The sequence below is a fragment of the Chinchilla lanigera genome, unplaced genomic scaffold (genome assembly GCF_000276665.1).
Source record: "Chinchilla lanigera isolate Chin_1 unplaced genomic scaffold, ChiLan1.0 scaffold00022, whole genome shotgun sequence".
Classification (NCBI taxonomy): domain Eukaryota; kingdom Metazoa; phylum Chordata; class Mammalia; order Rodentia; family Chinchillidae; genus Chinchilla; species Chinchilla lanigera.
In genome coordinates, this window is record NW_004955423.1 from 8,103,281 (window position 1) to 8,123,608 (window position 20,328).

Below are 20,328 nucleotides of genomic sequence, written 5' to 3' on the forward strand. Positions count from 1 at the left end.
TTTTTTGTTTTTTGTTTTATTGGTTGGCATACATTTCCTTATCTACTGTACGGATAATAGAAATATAATATACGTATGGGAAAAGCAGAATAAATCCTTGATTATTCACCTTTGCTTACAGATTTTCCAGATAACAATTTGACTCCCTTTCATCCTCTAAACACAGACAACTTTTATTTTCATAATATGACCTTCCTCTTCAATGTGGTTCAATTCATTGAAATTCTTTTCCTTACTGAATAAAGTGGAATAAAGTTCTGGCCGGCAGGATCCTTTCCACATACCTTTTGATTCCTTTAAATATGACTGTAGATTTGATACCTTTGATAACTTCCTGGATTTCTGGTACAAAAACATGTTCCGGGCTCATTTGGAAGGTAGACAAGTTGTAAATATATCCATGGGGATGTTCTGAACCAGTGTTCCAAACCGGTTGTAAACTAGTTCTGAAGGGCCAAGCGTAGCCACCAGACATGTTTTCCTCGTTTTAAAAGAAACAAATCAGTCACTCAACAATAACACAAAACACATTTGTAAAGTAATTACCATGGGTCAGATGTTGTACTAGTGTCTGAGAACATGATAGTGAATAACACATAAAACGGTACTCAACAAGTTTACAATTTGAGGAGGGAAATAAAATAAGGCAGACATCACGTTAAGTGCCCTTGTCAGACCCCATCGTGGTGTGAGAATTATAGCAAAAGAAGAGCTAAGAGGAAGAGGAAAATAATTAAAGGTGAAGTACACCTTTCTGGCTTGGAAACTGATGAATAAATGTACTATTCATTCAAACAGTAAATGCAGGATTGTGGAGCTGATGCTGTGCTCAACTTTGCACCACTAGCTAGTGTTACAGCAGAAGCGAGAATAGAGCTGTCTTGATTCAAGTCTGCAAGGGATCTCCCGCCTCACTAAATATACTAACAAAGAGTGTGTTCAAGTGAAATGGTATGAAATCATTAGGTAAAGACCTTATATATATATATGATTTCCTTTGCTTAGTAAACAATCAACAATCTGTGTCAAACATATCTGTATTAAACTATTCGAGAAGGTCCAGAAATCTGATAATCTGATCCCATGATAAGACTTTCTAGTACACTTATCTTTTCTTATATCAGAAGTGTTTCCAGTTTACATTTTTCTTCACAGAGTCCAAGTTCTAACTCTGGCACTTAATCTGTGAAAGTATATCTGTTCTAATCTAGACTGGATAAATCGGTTTCAATTTATTTGTTTTTCTCCGCAAAGTAAGTGTTCTAGAATCTCCTCTACTGTTTCATCTTACTTCTTAGGACTCTTATTCCACCATATTTATCCCTCCACTGAAACACCTTTCTTTACATATTTTAGTATATTTACATCACATTTTATTCATATTTATCTACAACTTTCTTTGTTTTAAAGATGGTGCTCCTTATACCTTCTTACTTGGTTTTCTTTTCTTTTTGTTTTTTGTTTTTTGTTTTTCTCCGGTACCGGGAACTGAACTTACAACCTTGCGCTTGCCAGGCAGGCGCTTTGCCGCTGAGCTAAATCCCCAGCCCCCTTACTTGGTTTTCTTTTGTCTATACCAATGTGAAACACTGAACCAGCTCATTTCATGACAAAATCAATACAAGTGAAACCACCCTTATTACGTTCTTATCATTATTGAGACGCATTATGATGAATCACTTCTGATTCATTATTTCAGCAAGAATTTTAATCTACTTTAGAATAACATGCTAGGCCTTTCCCTCCACAGACTTCATGTAACAATACGATCCATTTCTATTTCTTGAGCCAACTCTTTTAGACTGCTGGTATAACTTCCAAAAGGTAAAATCGTGATTCTCATAAAAATATGAACACAGGTCAAAGGTTTATTAAATGCATTGATCAATGATAGCACCAGCAAGATTCTGCTTTCAAAGAGCATTTGAGGAGCTAAGATTTTATAGGATTTAAATATGGAAGGTTATGATAAAATAACATAGATTACATACAAAACTGGGTACTATGCTGTATATTAAGGCATAATTTGTATTTTCCTTTTAACCAGATAGAAATGGTTTGCATATCCACCTATCCGAACTGTACAAGTTAACATGTAGTTAGAAAACAGTGAGCCTAACAAAGTGCATTCCTCTAATTCTTTTTGGTCCTATGCCTTCTATTACATTGAAAGGACATTCCAAACTTCTTTGCCTCATTTAATTTTTAATAAGACTTATACTCTTTAGACTAAAACAAAGGATTTTCTTTAGGTCAGAGGAATGTGTGTGAGTAGCTAATGAAGTAAATTCTGTTTTAATAGACTTTGTAAGTTATGTAAGCAGCTGCCTAACTTAATCTTTAATGTTGAGTTTTTGAAGAGTATAAATTGCTTTATGGACATGAATGTAAGGCAAAGAGGATTTTTATATGCTTAATGGATTTAAAGCAATGTGCTATGGAATAAACTCTATATTTTTATATTCCTTAGGGTTTTCCAGGAGATATTGGGATTCCTGGACAAAATGGCCCTGAAGGACCAAAGGTAAAAAAAGAAAACTGAATATGGATATCTCGATTTTTTTCTGACCTCATGTATCAAAGACAGGAAAACAGATTTTATTAGAACATGTAGAACATTTCTGAAATATTTAATGAACTTTTTGGAGTTCAGGATTCATATAATTGAAAATTATATTTATGATTTCATAGAGACTCATATTGTTAGGGTGACAACCATATAAGTCATTCAAGAAAAGAATTCTTGGAGGAGATTGAAAGATATAATTCTGAAAACCATGGGATACAAAAATGTATGAGAATTTTCTGACTACTTACCTCATTAGGGCTGATAAAATATCCAGTCATTAAAATGAAGCATAAGATATCCTGGCGCCTTTACACAACATAAATTAGCTGAAGAAACCTAAGCATTTTTCACTTCCTTTGTTGTGTGTACATACTAGGAATTGCCCATAGCAAAATGTTAAATATCAGGCTTTGCCTCACATGTGCTTGGATGTGATAAGCAGGTGAGGGTTATGAATAAAGGCCAGGAATGAGAAAGCCTGCAATTTGGGTGATTCACAGGTTGGAAGTGTAGCTGCTGTGGGAAGTATCCATGGGACTGGAGAGAGGAAGGGATAGGAGAAGCTGAAAAGGATATTAACGATAGCTAAACTTTTTAGTGACCTGTATCATCAAGTAACATAGTATTGCAGTAAATGTTTTTCAAATTATGAAAAAAATCACCTACAGAACTATCTCATTTAATTTTCACAGTAGCCTTAAGAGATAAGTATTATCCTCCTTTTACAAATAATACTCACTCGACATCATGTGTTATAGCTGAGATTTTGATGTAGATATAATTGCGAAGTCTGCCATCTTAACCACTTAGCTTTGGAGAACATTCAGTATTATGAATAGTTTCTACTTTATTCAATCAGGTAGTAATCAAAGATATTGAAGGAGTTAAATACCTTAAATGGTTTATGTTTTAAAGAGGAACATCTTATGTTGGTATGGAGGATATCATAAGAGGGGTGCCATAAAGGGCAAGGAGATGAGCTATAAAAATCTAGGCAAGAAATAATAAACATATAAAGTACCACATTCATTCAGTCAGCAAGTATTTGTTGGCTAGTTTTTATGTGACAGCCGTTGTGCTACCTAGAACTACAAAGTCCTGATTTTTTCTTTTAAGAAATGTACAAAATGACTCAATTTTATTTTTAATGGCAGAATAATACTCCATGGTGTATAAATACCACATTTTCTTTATCCATTCATTGATTGCATCATTTCTCCTATGTTAACAACTCAAATACTATATATATGAAGAATGAGGTAGGAGGGGAGAAGGGGACGAAGAAAGAATTCAGATGTGTTTTGTACATGTATCCACTCCCTACAAAGACTGTAATCAATATATAATGCAAATATGTACTAATAAAATAAACTTCAATAAGTATACAATATGGATATGCAAGCAAATCTTTATAATAATCAGAGTACTGTAAGTGTACCAAGTTGAGGGAAGTGCAGGATTGCAGAAAAGGTAGCACTTGAGTTGACATCATAAATAAAGTAATGCAAATTACTTGCAAGTAATTTGCAAAGCAAATATATGGGATGTATGACATTCTGGGAAAGGAAATTTGTGAAAGGGTCATGGTGTAATATTTGCAAATGTTTAAACTAAAAGTTATTTATTGTTTCTCTGAAATTCGAATTTAGCAGAGCATTTTGTCTGGCAAACCTACCAGCCACCCACAAATTTATCCCTATATGAACAGTTTTCCTCTCTTCCACCTCCGCAAAAGTATTCCTCTGCCTGTTCAAGTTCCACATGTGCTTGGCATCAAGTCCTCTCCTGAGCAACAACCTCATGCCATCAATTATAACTTTTATCTCAATTTCTCCTTTACTCAGAATTTCCCTTCTTTGCCTTAAAAACCATCCTCCCTGCCAATTTTATACTTCAGGCCCTCTTTGTTTTTCAGGCGGATTAGTGTAAGATACTCCAGTTATTCTTCCTGTCTCTAGTCTGGCATTTCTTCAGTTCTACAGCCAAGCTGCTGATGGAGTAATCTTTGTAAAGCGTAGATCTCATCACGTCGCCTCTGTGCTTAAGTCCTGAACAGCTTCCAGGTTAAGGCTTGTACTTCTTTATTTTTAATGCAATGTTCTTTACAGCTTTTGTCTATCACTCTGTAGTCACACAGTCACATGTATCATCATTCTTTGAAAATCATCACTTCAGCCAAACTGTTTGTATTATTAAACTGTAAGCACTACTTGCTCAAATCCCACAGCTTCTTCTATTGCTGCCCTTTTGTCTGGGTATGGATATCTCTCTACCTTCCTATGCCCTTGTTCATTTAGCTAATACTGCACATCACACATCTCACTTTCCAAGCAGCATTCCCTCTTATGCTTAAACCTACGTGAAATATTCTTTCCTTGCATTTATGGAGAAAAATATATAAATTACTTATCTTCATATATTATGCCTGCTGTTGTTCTTGTCTGATTCTCTACGAGACTACGTGGTTTTTGAAAAAAAGAAACTAATTGATTTACACACAATACACCATAAGGATGAGACCAATATGCATGACACATAATAGAAATATAGTTAATATTGGTTGAATGGATGTTTGATTGAATGGCTATGGATAAAAGCTATTTGGGGAATAGAAACAGGACAATTCGGTTAAATGGAAGTGATAGAAGAAAAAGAAGTCAGAAGTAAAAGTTAGACTGTGACTTAGGCTACTGATGCCATTGAACTTACATGGGAAAGTTAAATAGGAGAACTCAGGAGTACTTTCAGGAGTATGTTCAGATTCGAAGGGTGAGGAAGACAAGTTTGATTTTGGAGATATTTAGTTTGAGATACTGTTGTGGTTGATACATTGTGTCAACTTGAGGAGTCTAAATGCTTAACTAAGTAACTCAGCAGTTCTACCTCCTGGGGTGAAAAAGACATGCCCTTCCTCCTCTACGATGCTGTTCATAGTGTTAATGTGACAAGTTTAGAAGGTTAAAGGAGTGACTGAGCAGGGGGCTAGGGTGTTTACTTTGTATATATCCTAAGCCTGTGCAAGAGGAGGGCATGAGATTATGTGAGTGCTACACCCCCCTTGGTGGGGGTAGCCTGCTTACAATATAAGGGAGGAAAAGAGGCTTGTTGCTGCCCTCTTCTTGCACTTGTTGCTTTGCTGTCTTGTGCCACCTTGAACTGTTGCCCTCTGCCCTGTGCCACTCTGCCTCAGAACCAGCCAAGTATGGACTGAAACCTCTACAAACTGTGAACTAAGTAAACCTTTCCTTCCTTAATTTTGGGGGTCGGGTATTTTATCTCAGCAATGAGAGAAAAGTAACCAAGATAGATACCTTTTTGACATACATTAAAAAATTATTGGTAGCCTGTAGTAAGCTAAGATGAAAAGTAGAAAGAAGAACATGAAGGGAAGTAAGGAGAGATCAATTGTAGAGAGAGTAGAGTTGAGATTTCTCTTGTTTACTTTAGCCCTTCACCTGCTTGAACTTTATACATAGATAAATGTATCTATTTGTTCAATAATTTTTTCATTCAGTTTATATTGAGCTTTTTATGTGTTAGGGCAGAAATTAAAGGTGAATTATAAGGATTTCTAACTTATGATCCCTCCCCTGGATAAGGTTGCTGTTCAATAGAGCAAAGATATCATCATAAAAGCTAGGAAGCACTACACAAAACAGAGCTGGTGATGTGCTGTGAAAGCCTCAGTAGGTAAGCAACAGATGCTGTCTTGGGAAATTCAGGAGAAGTAATCATTGAACTTATGTTTAAGGATGCATAGCATACTCAGTAAAGTATCAGGTAGCTTTCACAATTCTTTTCACTTGGGGATTTTGTTTTGCTTGAAGTTTTATCAATAAAAATGTCAGAGAACTGAATAATATGATTATAAGATCTTTGAAACTTCCTGTTTATTACTTCTGTTAGCTGGAATAAAATGCTGGAAGTGAGTCCTAGAATCTGAAAACTAGACCTTTTAATTCAACCAATGTTGAATTTCCAATGAGCAATGATTACCTTTTAGATTATTTTATCTAAATTTATTAGATAGTTATCTTATAGACTCCTCGGCACCAACAATGTAAGACTAATTGATTTTAGACTGATCACTGAATTATAAAACAATGTGGTATTATCTTTTTTTTTTTGCTCTTTATTTATATTTTGGATTTCTCATATAAGAGAAACCATGTAATACTTAAACTTAGGTGTATAACTTCTTTTGCTTGACCTTATGAAGTTCTTTTCTCAAGTGATAAAGTGAACAAGAGACGGCTGGAGAGGAGAGGAAAGGAAGGGAAAAGAGATGCCAAAAATGAGAGAATCAAAGAAAAAATGAAAATAAAGCTTTTTCAAATGGGAAGGGAAACAAAAGTTAGAGGGGACATGGAGGAACTGCAGGGGAAAGGGACCAAAAAGTATTAAAATAGATTATGTACATTTACAAACTCCCTATGATCAGTGTAATCATTATGTGTTGCAAACATATTAATAAATACATTGTAGAAGAGATGACTTTATCAAAAGAATTAGGAAATTTTAATGAGAGAATATTACGGTTTTTTTGAGGTTGAGAAAGACTTGTTTTTGTCTATGTTCTTGGCCTAATTTGCCTTAGCTATCTTTCTACAACCTGGAGAGAAGCAGAACCAAACACACTGACCCTGATAACACGGTACATTTTAGCTGTGTACACTGCATCACACAAGCATATTAAAGTTTCCTTTATTTTCATGTACATATCTTATTTGGAAAGTGAAGATAATGTAAATGACTAAAGATCTATTGAGGCTATGCAACACAGTCATCAAGGAAATCATGTGCACTGTATTTACAAACATATTGAGTTCTTTCCAGGGCAATTTGGCATAACTCTAAAGAAATCTTTTTTCTGTTCATTTTCTGCCAGCTGACAAAAAAAAAAACCTCAATCCAGGGCTGGAAACTTGTGTTAATTATAGTTCTACTGATTGTGGAGTTGTATGTGTATGTATATTTGTATACAAATGCAAAACATACTCCAGTAAGCCTTCTTGAGAGCCACCCAATTTGGCAATCTGTTATCCAGAATCCCATAACATTAGCAAAGCCACATCCTTTACTGCTTACTGCCGAAAGTAAGAGTACTCAATAAATATTCTCTGTTCTTCAGTAAATAGAAAAATAATGTATGTGTCACTGTAATGGTTTATGTTGTTACTTTAGCAATGGAACTGAGAATGTTAAAACCAGCTGTTATTCTCTCGTATAACAGAATGATAAGTTTTCAAAGAAAGCCTACCATTTGTGAGATTATGTTGCATAATTTATAGGAATAGCTCTTGCACTGAATCATTACAATACGTCAAATGTTTATCTCTACAGAGGTAAGCTAACATGGTAAGAGGAAGACGCATAAACTCGAGACAGTTCTCCAGAATCACCTCAACTCCGCCCTGAATTTTCACATTCTGTCAGCTAAATCAAGATTTTCTGCACAGGTTTCTTATATTAACCATTGTATTTTCTGTGCAGCATTGAGTCAGCTAAGAAATGTTTATTGAGTTTGTAGAGTGGCCAATCTTTGTACTGTGTCATTATTTGTGCTATGTAAGTATCAACTGTGTAAGTAGAGACTGGAAAACATCATATGTATACTAAGAATGCATAATCTTCTGGGAAAATGAGCTTTCCCTATGTGCAAAGTTAAAAGCATCATGACTAGATAACATGTGATAAGTAAGAAGTAAGGAGCTCAGAATATAAAATAATCTACGTGGCTATTTTTCTGATAGACTTCATAGAAAAATTTAAGATTTGCTTTGGATGGGTTGGATTTGGCTGAGTGGAAACAAGAGATGAAAGATTCTGTACAACAGGTACAAAATAAACAGAAAGGGCAGAAGTAAATCTCCCTAATTAAAACAGACAGGAGAAAAGTTGTAATAGATATTAAATATAAATTGGAAGACTTTAAATACAAATAAATCCATGGAAGACTTTTCGGTGTATGTGATTAAAGAAACACATAACATGGAATCTATTGACTTAAACTTGTCAGTGTACGGATTCATAGTGTAATATTTAAAATATAAGCATATTTTGAGCAGCAGATCACTCAAAGTTTTTCATCTTGCATGAGTACAATTCTGTACCCATTAAGGAACAACCCTTCATTTCTCCCGCCTCCCAGCCCTCCCCACTTCCTGTTTCTAGGGTGTTGGCTGATAGATAACTCATGTTAGTAAAATATTGCAGTATTTGTCCTTCTATGACTGGATTGTTTTATTTAGCATAGTGTCCTCAACGTTCACCTTTCTTGCAGTATAAAATGGGAGCTCCTTCTTATTTATGGCTGAATAATACGCTATTGTTTGTAACATCAAATTTTCTATAGTCATTCATCAACAGACATTTAGGTTATTTGCACTCTTCGCTATTGTAGATAAAGCTGAAATAAACAGAGAAGAGTAAATGTCCCTTGGAGGTTCTGTGTCCAATTCTTTTAAGTACAGAAATTCATTTACCTGTGTTTTCATTGTGTTGTCATTTTGCCGTTTAGTTGAGGAATTTCTTTTTTTGTTGCTGTTATTAAGGCCATGGGAGGGTTTGAAGACATTTTTCCCCATGTATAGGCTGCCTTTTCATTCCATTCGTTATTTCCTTGCATATGCAAAAGTCTTTTATTTTGATGTAGTCTCAATTGCCTATTTTCAATTTGTTGCCTGTATTTTTGGTGTCATTTTCAAGAAATCATTGTCATGACCAGAGTTATATGAGGTTTGCCCTTATTTTCCTCTAAGAGTTTTATAGTTTTGGGTCTCATGCTTAAATTCCTAATCCATTTGAAATTTTGGGGGGGAGGGGTAATATAATAAATTTCTAATTTTATTTCTTACTGTGTACATATACAGTTTTCCCAACACTGTTGAAAAAAACTGTTTTTTCTTCATTGTGTAGTTTGTCACTTTTGCTAAAGATCATTTGACTAGCTTTATTTGGAGGTTCTGTAGCCTGTTTCTTTACCTTCTTTTTTTTTTTTTTTTTTTTTTGGTTTTTCTCCGGTACCGGGAACCGAACTCTCGACTTTGCGCTTGCCAGGCAGGCGCTTTGCCGCTGAGCTAAATCCCCAGCCCCTAGCCTGTTTCTTTAATAAAATAAAATCATCTTATTAAACCAAATATTCACATAACTCACAATGTGCAAACTCCAAATGTAAGATTCAATAGACTCTAACATATTGATGGAGTTGTACAGCTATAATCATAATGAAACTGATGTCATTTTTGCTATCCCAAATCAAAACACGCTCCCTACTAGCTATCATCTACTCTCTATTCTGCTACATTGATCTATGTCTGTATTTTTCATACCAAAACATAGTGTTTTGATTATTGAAGCTTTGTAATACTTTTGAAACCAGGAAGCATAAGACCTCCAGCTTCATTTTTTTTAAGGTATTTTTTGTTATTTTGGATCCTTTGTAGTTTTTTATCTGCATTCAATTTATTTTTCTGTTTTTGCAAAAGACAACACTGGGGTTTGAAAGTGATGGCATTTTATCTGTTGATCATTTCGATGGATTAGACATTTTAAAAATATTGAATTTTCTAACCTATGAACACAGGATATCTTTCCTTTTATTTCTGTAATCCTTAATGTCATTCAGCAATGTCTTGTAGTTTTCAGTACAGGAGTCTTTCACTTCATTTGCTAAATGTATTCCTCAGAACTTGATTTCTTATGCTCTTTTCAATGGGACCATTGTCTCAATTTCCTTCGCAGATTATTTGTTGTTAGTGTGTAGAAGTGCAACTGATTGTTAAATGTTGATTTTGACTTTTTAACTTTGCTGAATTAATTTAACAGCTTTCTAATGTAGTATTAGGTATTCCACTATATAAGATTGTATCATGTGATCAGATGTAGTTGAATTTTTTTCAACTTACATGTTTTTACTTCTTCCTTCCTTGCTCTGTCTAGAATTTTCATAACCATGTTGAATAGCAGTGATGAGAAAAGGCTAGCTTTCTTTCTGTTGTTAATTTCTAGTTTCATTCCATTGTGGTTGGAAAAGATGCTTAGTATGATTTCAGCCATCTTAAGTTAGTTAAGACTTATTTCGTGACCTAAAATAAGTTTTGTCCTGGAAAATGCTCCTAAAGTGATTTAAAAGATTGATTTTTCTGCTTCTATTGGATAGAATATTTACAACATTCTCTGTAACATGTATGTATGTATGTATGTATGTACTATACCTGTTAGGTCCCTTTGGTCTATATATCCCCCAGGGTCTGTGTAGGGTAGCTTCCAGATCCCCCATGGATACCATAATCCAGGGATGCTCAAGGTCCTTATATGAGATGGCATAGCATTTATACATAACCTATGCACATTTTCCCATATATTTAAATAATCTGTAGATTATTAATAATACTTAGTAAAATGTATATGCTATGTAAATAGTCATTATATTACATGGTTTAAGGAATGACAGGAAAAGTCTTCTCATGTTCAGTACAGATTCAATTTGGGGGGTATTTTCGATCTGTACCTGGTTGAATCTGCAAATCAGAATCTGCTAACTGAAGTGTTGTTCATGTCCTCTATTTCCTTGTTCATTTTCTGTGTGGGTGTTATTGAAAGTAGGGTATTGAGATTGTCTAGTATTATGGCATTGCCATCTACTTCTTTTATTTGTGTAAATGATATATGTCTTTAAATTTAAAATAATTCTCTTATAGACAGCATATCATTGGATCTTGTGTTTTTGTCCACTCAGTTTCTTTATGTCTTTTGATTAGGAAGTTCAATAAATTCACATTTAAAATAATTATTGATAGTGAAGAACTTATGATTGACAATTTTGTTTTCTGCCTACTCATGCCTTTTTCGTCCCTCTTTTTCTCTCATGCTGTCTTCCTTTGTGCTTGCAGCAATATGCTTTGATTCTTTTTTAGTTTTCATTCATGAATCTGCTATAATTATATCCACTGTACTTATCACAGGGCTTAAACAGAAGACCTTATAGTTATAACAACCTATTTTAAGCTAATACTTATTTAACTCCAATTGCATAGAAAACTAATTTTTTACTCTGTGGAAGATTTTGAGAGAAGTAAGATGAAGAAAGAGATGTTCTAGGAAGAAAAATAGTAAATTATTGATATGAATATTGTGGATATATAGAGAAGGCAAGTAAATTGCCAGTTTAGAAACTTGCAAAGATTAATCAACGTGAAATATATAAATAGAAAACAAACTAATATTTATCATATCCCTATTATATGTCAAGCACTGTTTCATTTATTCCTACAGAAACTTAATGATGCTGTTGGCATCACAAATCAATAGATAAGAACACTGTTACCTAGAAGAATCAAGTCATGTTTCTAGACATTTAAAATTTTTATGTTTGGCTTGTGATAAATATTAAAGAAATATGCACAGCTTAAATAATGGTAATAGAAAAAAATCCCATTAAATTATGTTAACAATCAAGTTATGATTCTATATACTTCAAATTATAACTTTTCAAATGTATAATAAGTATGAAGCAGATATTCACAGCTTCAAAATGATTATAGGATAAATCCAATTAATTTTTCTTACTTGGAAGCCCCATATTTGTCTCTGTAATTTTGTCTGCCTTTTCCCTCCCTGCATGTAGAGGTAATCACATTCTTATTTTCTATGCTTTTATCATCTGCATGTATATTCTTACAATATCTGTTGCTTAGCTTGTTTTAGAAATTCACGTAAATCAAATCATAGTACCATGTTTTACAGTGACATTCATATTCCCCTCATTCTTGATTTATTAATCTAGGTTGATGCATATAATTATAAATTATCTTCTCAGCTTAATTGTGTATGATACACACAATTACAGAGTTCATTTTTAATCTATGCAGTATAGTGTAGTATAGTACACCAAACCACTACATAGATTTACTACAATTTTTAAAATAATACTACTGTTAATAGACATTTATGGCTTTTGCTGTGGTTAGTTCCACAGATGTTCTATGTGTGTTTGTAAAGATTGTATAAAGTTCCATTTGGAGATTCAGTGATTTATTTGTGACCATTAGATCAAGTTCTTTAGTTTGGATACTTACAAGTAAGTCTTCTCTGTTCTTAGGATTTTCATCTGATAGGTCTATTAATTACTATTATTATATAATTATTATTACTATAGTTTCTATAATACTGGATTTGTTAATTTTTCTTTATATATCTACCAATTATTGTATACTTAGAATATATATATATATATATATATTTTTTTTTTTTTTTTCTGGTACCGGGAATGAAACTCACGACTTTGTGCTTGCAAGGCAGGCGCTGTGCCGCTGAGCTAAATCCCCAGCCCCTAGAATTTATATTATTAGAGACATAAAATTGAGAATTTTCAAGCTCTTCATGGTGATTATAGCTTTTTTCTGTCACGGTTTAATGACACTTAACTCTGATAGTTTATTTCACCTTAGACTCAGATCTAACATAGATATACAGGTAATTAATTCAGTTATTTTGAGCTACTAAATGTCTTGCAAAGTTTTTCTTTATTTTGACTTTAAAAATAAAAAGAAAAACACCAAAAATTATTACCTAAAGTGGTATAATTCTTTGAAATATTTTATATGAGCTTGCAATAATACAGAGCTAGACTAACCAATGATTTTTCACTTTTTGTTTGTGTCAAAGTATAGCAATGATGGATAAAACTTCAACATAAAGGAAAAATTCTTCTGTGGTTTGTCACACCAATCCCTATTAAAAGTCAAAATCACCTGGTGGATTTGTTCTGTGACATAGTTATTTACTATAGTTAAAATTAGAGAAGACCTTTTCATTGCTATAGAATCACTAAAAGCAATAATGTAAAATGCAAATCCTAAATGAGATTTACTGAAAACTTTGCTGGTACATTGCATAGTCAGGACAACAGAGCTGAATAAAAAATCGTTTCCATGCTGAACAGATGTTGTATGATGTTTCCTGAAGTAAGAAGATTATTTTTATAGTTATCATGAACAAGTTTTCTTTCAGAGAGCAATTGAGTTTTACCAACATACATTGTTTAACAAAAGAATTTTATAGTCTTAAAATACTAATAAAACTCATACTGTCACTTTCTCCTGTGCATTGCTTTTCTCTTTTTACCAGCATGTATCAAGAAGGAAAATGATTGAAGAACATTTAGTACAAATAATGAGTTCCAGATTCTGTGGGTCTCTTAACAGATATATATACTCCTCTCCATCTGTTTTCAGGCTTTATGGACATCTGTTATATATGCATTTATTGTCAGATTATCTGTTTCCGTTCTTTAAATTTAGAAAAAGTTTGTCTGAGAAGGTATTTAAAAGTTGAAAAGTAACATATTTTTAACTTTTTCAACATATTATTTCAATCTTAACACAGTGTTTTAAGAAAATTTGTTTTCCAATTTTTTAGATGCTGGCTTATAAGCTTCTGCTAATCTACCTTTCCATCTCATTTTGATAATTTCTTAAACAATGGTACTAAATAGTATTGCCCACCTCCAAATTAACACTGACTGATCAAATCAAAATGTTAATATATATATATGACCTTTACTTTGTCTGTTTATATTTTTTTAAAAGGGACTTCTTGGAACTAGAGGGCCTCCTGGACCTCCTGGTCTCAAAGGAACTCAGGTATGGAGGAATGAGCTTCCATTCCACAATTTTTAAATTCACATCTTCCTTTCTATTTTTTTTTTTTTTTGGAACTGTATTTTTCACTTGTAGAAAACATTGCCTTAGTGTTAACTATTTTTTGCCATGAGGGATTTCAAATTGCCATTTTATATTGACAGTTGTGGAATGAAATTTTGAATTATTTTACAATGTTCTAAGTTCATTAAGTGATTTAGTCAGTGTTCTCCAATGGCATATTGAAGAATCTGAACTCAGAATTTCACACATATGAAGTAGAATTTATATGTTCTGTTTGTGATGCAATAAATTATATTTTAATTGAATTGTAATTTGAAAAAAATTTTATTAAATAAATAAGATATATGATTCTAAGGATGTCCATATATATTTTAAGATGTAGTAGTATTGGTTAGTAATATCAAATATTTATTAGAAGGTAAAGAAGTAAATGTATTTAATAAATATGTATGTAGATAAATTATAAATTATTATTTATTCTCTTAGAGTATAATGACTAGAAATTCCTTATGTTTTTCTATATTCATCTTCAGTTTCTACCCACCCATTCAGTTTTTGATAGTTAAAAGAGTGCACTGTATTTTTATTCTTCATACATATTTACACATTACAGCTGATTTGACTCTAAGACTATTGGGCCTGAAAGTTAGTCAAGAACAAACTCTACAGGCAGATAGTAAATCCTATGTGATAGGATCTTATGTACCTTTGTCACTCTCAGGTTTAAAACAGCACTACAACTCCAAAACCTATATGCTGAGTGAATTAAGTATCAAAATGTGCAGAGAACAGACATGTTTTGTGCATGCAATTTTACAACATCCCGGTGTGTATTGATTTCTGTAGTTATGGACTTGGCTGTGAACCCAACACTGTGACCTCTCTGTGAACCCAACACTGTAAAGATTATCCTTACTTAAGGGTCCCGGTGATTCCTAATCCTGATTCTTTGACATCCTAATTTCTTTCATTTTTCTCCACTACCCGTTTCCTAAATATGTCTCATACTGTCTTCCATCTGAAAAGTACCCCAGTAGCACATGCCCCTCTTCAGGGAGACGTGAGAAAACACAGAAAGTATTAAAAAGGTATAGCATGATACAATTATGAAATACAAGAAGATTACAGTATTATTTTCATCACACCTCAGAAATAACTTCAGATGTCAGAAGAAATAACATGGGTTTAAATTTTTAAATACTTATTTTAAGCTATAATATGTTTTGATTTTTTTAAGGGAGAAGAAGGACCAATTGGACCCTTTGGAGAATTGGGGCCGAGAGTAGGTATCATATAAATAATTTCTACAAGTGCTTCTTTTGAAAACAACCTTTTTGCAAATATTTTAATAACAAAACTTTATAGCAAAGAACAAAAAATTCAAACACTGAAAATCAAAAAATCATAGCTGGGTGTGGTGTCACATGGCTATAATCCTAGCACTCAGCAGCTGAGGCAGGAAGATCGTCACAAGTTTGAAGCCAGCCTGGGCTACATAAGGAGTTCAAGACTAGCCTGAACTACATAGTGAGATCCTGTCTCAAAAGAAATTTAATTAATTAATTAATTAATTAAATAAAACTATTGTCATAAAATACCCCAAATAAAATAAGCCAACAACTGGAATTTTCTAAGAATATCCTGAATTATATATATTTTTTTGGGGGGGAAGGGTATCGGGGATCAAACTCACAACCTTGCACTTGCCAGGAAGGCGCTTATGCCACTGAGCTATATCCCTAGCCCCTCTCCTGAATTATATTAACCTATGTATATATTTACTTGGCTATTCAGTAGTCTTAGTATTTGTATAAATTATTAAGTTTCTCAAAAGGTAATTGGAAGGAAATTGTCCATTTTACTATACCCTGGAAATCTTTGTTTTCAATGTGTTAGTAAAATTAGAGAAAGCTACTTTTCCACTAAATACTACTATCTTGTGATATATAAACTTGTTTGAAATTCTTTTTTAATGAATTTAAACATTTTTTGGACTATGCAATCAAAATCTGCATTATCATTAGGCAGTAATGCATACATGTTGTATTTCTTTTAAGAGACATTAGACTCACATGAAATACATGTCATTTTTTGCCTTGAGAACATCATAAATTATAGGTTCTTAAAAAATCATTTACATTTGAAGATACAGCAATCACTTCTTTTGCACCTTTTCCACACTAGCATATATATTTCTGTGATACCACTGAAAGAAAGACATCATTTAGAAGGAAAAACATAAAATAAATTAACTATTCTTTGAGCCGAATAAAATTTATCTTATTTAAGATGTACTTCCCTGAAAACAAGAGAACCATATGCTTCTCTTGCCTACTCATGCTTAATATTTATTATTATTATTATTTTGCTACTATTGATTAAAGATCAATTTGGGGCTACTATTGATTGCAGATCAATTTTCTAAGAATATCCTGAATTATATATTTTTTGGGGGGGTACTAGGGATCAAACTCATGACCTTGCACTTGCCAGGAAGGCACTTATGCCACCGAGCTATATCCCCAACCCCTACTCTGAATTATATTAACCTATCTATACATTTATTATCTATATATACTTAAAGCAATATTGCTTTAAGTATCACAAGTATCAACCCTAATTTTGAAGATACTGTCCCTACTTTTTAGATGTGAAAGTAAGGTTTCAAAATTACATACTCAAATATGACACTCAAAATAAATCTAATGTTACAGAATCTAAGTAGAAACACAGTATATTACATACTCCATTAAGATATTCTGAATTGGTTTCATTTAAAGAAATTATAAATATCCTGATAGCAGATTTTGGTGATTTTTTTTTCATGATATAGATATAGTAAATAATAACTTTTAATATGCTGCAGTGCTTAAATGAGTATCACATTATTAAAAATGAAATGAATATTCTCACTGATGCTATCCCCACTTTATGTAAATTAAAATGGACTGGATTGCTAAACATTCTTTTGAAATCACCACAGAGAAATTTAATAATTTTGATTCTTTATTGGTTTTCTTATCCTACTGTATATTGTCAAATTAGCTAAAAATCAATTGATATCTCAAAACAATAGAACGATGTTCTGTTCTTTGCTCTGTCTGGTGCTTTGTAGAAACAATTAGATCGTTTTAAGCTAAGCAGAGACGAAAATTAGAACTTCTTAGCTTGAAATCCTGAAGATAATTTTCAACTGCTAAACTTTTTGCATGTTGTCAAAACAAAATGAGGGTGAAAAGGCTGTTTTATTTTACTTCATTTGGAGGGGAGAAATATGAGAATATTTTTAAACGAACATTGTGATTAAAATCCCCATGTATAATGACCACTGAGTCTATAAATTAGTGTTCTATTTAACTTTTTCCTTCACCGTCTTTCTTCTCGTAAATTTGAGCTTTTTACACACATTGCTTGAGGCACAATGATGTCCCTAATGGAATACTGTATAATGTTATCAGTTGTTTGTTATTAGAGATTATGGACCGTAGATTAATCCATCCACTATCCAGGATGCTGACGCCCTCCCCTCCAGAAGAAGTGTCCTCCGCTCTCTTCAGCTAGTCACAGCTATGGTCATACCCCTTGCTTCTCGTTACCAACAACAGCCACTTCTCTTCTTTTTCAATTACAAACTTCTCCTGAACCACCATATTCTTTCTTTCCATTATATCTTCTCTCACAGCCCCTGTAGGAATTTCAGTGCAATGATCCTGTTGATTGCCATTCTTCCTTATCTCCCACATAATGCCACGTACCTCCATATCTTACTTAAAACGTTCTAGTTATCATTTTGATTATGTTCTGAATTCTGTTTCCTTGCCCAGTTATTCATTTACATTTTTAACCATTCGTTTCTTTTTGTAATTTTTCCAAAGTATGCCAGAGTGGGCTGAGCATGGTGGTGCATGCTTATCGTCTCAGCACTCAGGAAGCTGAGACAGGAGGATTGTAGCGAATTTGAAGGCAGCCAGGGCTACAAAGTGAGGTCAAGGCCAGCCTTCACTACAGAGTGAAACTCTGTCTCAAAAAGAAAAAGTATGCCAGAATAGTTTTCTTTCATGAAAAATAAAATAAAGTTTCATAACAAAATAATAAGAGAATAAAAGTAGTTATTACACTATGTATCATTATCTTCAAAGTAGTTACTCAGAGACAAGACATAAACCAGTTTCTTACATGGTTAAGGAAAATGTGATATTTATACACAGTGGAGTTCTGTGCTGCCATAAAAAGATAAACTTGAGGCATTCATATGTAAACGAGGTAACTTGAGAACATAATGTGAAGTGAAGTAAATCAGAACCATGAGCTTAAATATCACAATAGTTTCTCTAATGTGAAAACAAAAGAAAAATATATATATACAAATGAAGTGCAGAATAAAAGAGAGGTAAATGGGAAGTAGGAAAACCTTTAAATACTTCCCCAAATTTCTTATGCTGTTGTTTCAAAAATGTGTGTGTGTATATATATGTGTATATGTGTGTATATATATATATATATATATACACACACTAAGTTGTTTCATTTATACTACTAGTTTATCGTAGCTCTTTTACTTTTCTAAATCATTGTTTCATACTTTCTCTTATTCTCAAACTCTGTTCTCTTATTTCACATCTTCATTCTTAATCTTTACTTTGCTCCCTACTTTCTTGGGAAGATAAACCAGAGAAGAACACTCACAGTTTTCCATAAGTGTACCTAATTGCCTCCCTCTGCATATGCCCATTTACTCTAATGTCCTTTCTGTTTTGTGAATGAACACCCTCTATTGCCAACTCAGGCCAGATTTCTAGTTGTTCATTATGTATATTTTATGCTGGCTTATGCAGGAACATTGATCCAGCAATTCTTTATGCCCCCTGAATCGTAATTATTTTCCTCTACTGGATCATTTCTATGAACATATAGACCTGGTATTATTTCTTCTACTTTAAAAACAAAAGCAAAAAATTTCAATTACAATTCTCTCTGTATTACCTCATTTCTCTCCTTTTTACAGTAAAACTCCTCAAATGTATTACCTATGTACAGTGCATACCATTTCCAGTTTTTCTCCTCCTTCTGTCTATAAATGAATTTTGTTCCTACCATTCCAACACAAACGACAGTATGAGGTCATTAGCATCCTCCATATTGCTCAATCCAATGGTTATTTCTCAACTCTCATAATCTGAATAGGCCTTTTTCTATCTATATTCACCACCTAGACAAGTTCATATAATGTGTAGCTTCAAATCCTCTCAAGATACTGATGATTTCTGAAACTGTATCTTTTGATCAGAACTTTCTACCCTTGACTTGGAGACCTGTATAACTACTGTAAGGCTGACGTGGCTAACAAGCATATCTAAATAAAATGTCCAAAACTTAGCCTCTAATTTGGCCTCCAAACCTGTTTTCACAGTCTTCTTCATTTCATTGTGTGGTTACTCAGGTTAAAAATTCTATCCATTGTTGACTCCTTTTTCTTCCCATATTCCATACATTACCCACCAGTAGTTCCTGAAAACTCTATGTTCAGACAACACCCTCCTCTGCTACCACCATGACCTATTTTTACCACAATTATCTCTTACCTGGATCACTACAATAGACTAATTGGACTCTCTGCTTTTGCTCTTGGATCAAAGCGATGCTGATAAAATATGCATCGCATCACTTTTCTTCTCCATGCTCTCTTAAGACTTCCTGACTCACTCTGAGTAAAAGCGAAAGCTCTTACTGTATGTAATTCACAAGACCCCACATGACCTGGCTTTCTATCCAACTATTTCCTTCTTTGACTTAAGTCTTCTTACTCATTTTCTCCTCTTTTAATTCTACTTGAGCTACAGTGATGTCTCACAGTGGACCAGTATTCCACATGCATTGCTGCTAAAGTGCTTTCAAATGTGGTCTTCCTCTGCCTGCAATTCTGATTTTTCAGGTACCCATATAGCTCTTCTTTTTTTTTTTTTTTGGTTTTTCTCCGGTACCAGGAATATAGCTCTTCTTTAAGTCACTACTCAGAGCCATGTTATCCAGTGAGTTCTTCTTATCTGGAAATCTAATAAAAATTTCAGCCAAGCTCCTACAGCACTGTCTATC

The 20,328-nt window shown here is 33.3% G+C and overlaps 1 protein-coding gene across 3 annotated transcripts in view; it reads left to right on the plus strand.

Moving 5' to 3' along the window:
- Positions 1-20,328, plus strand: part of Col24a1 (collagen, type XXIV, alpha 1) — a 301,836-nt gene that overhangs the window by 112,412 nt on the left and 169,096 nt on the right. For all 3 annotated transcript variants that reach the window (XM_005385132.2, XM_013514569.1, XM_013514570.1), the window contains 3 exons: positions 2,471-2,524; positions 14,161-14,214; positions 15,473-15,517. In XM_005385132.2, coding sequence (XP_005385189.1) covers positions 2,471-2,524; positions 14,161-14,214; positions 15,473-15,517 — 153 coding nt within the window. The remainder of the gene's footprint in view (positions 1-2,470; positions 2,525-14,160; positions 14,215-15,472; positions 15,518-20,328) is intronic.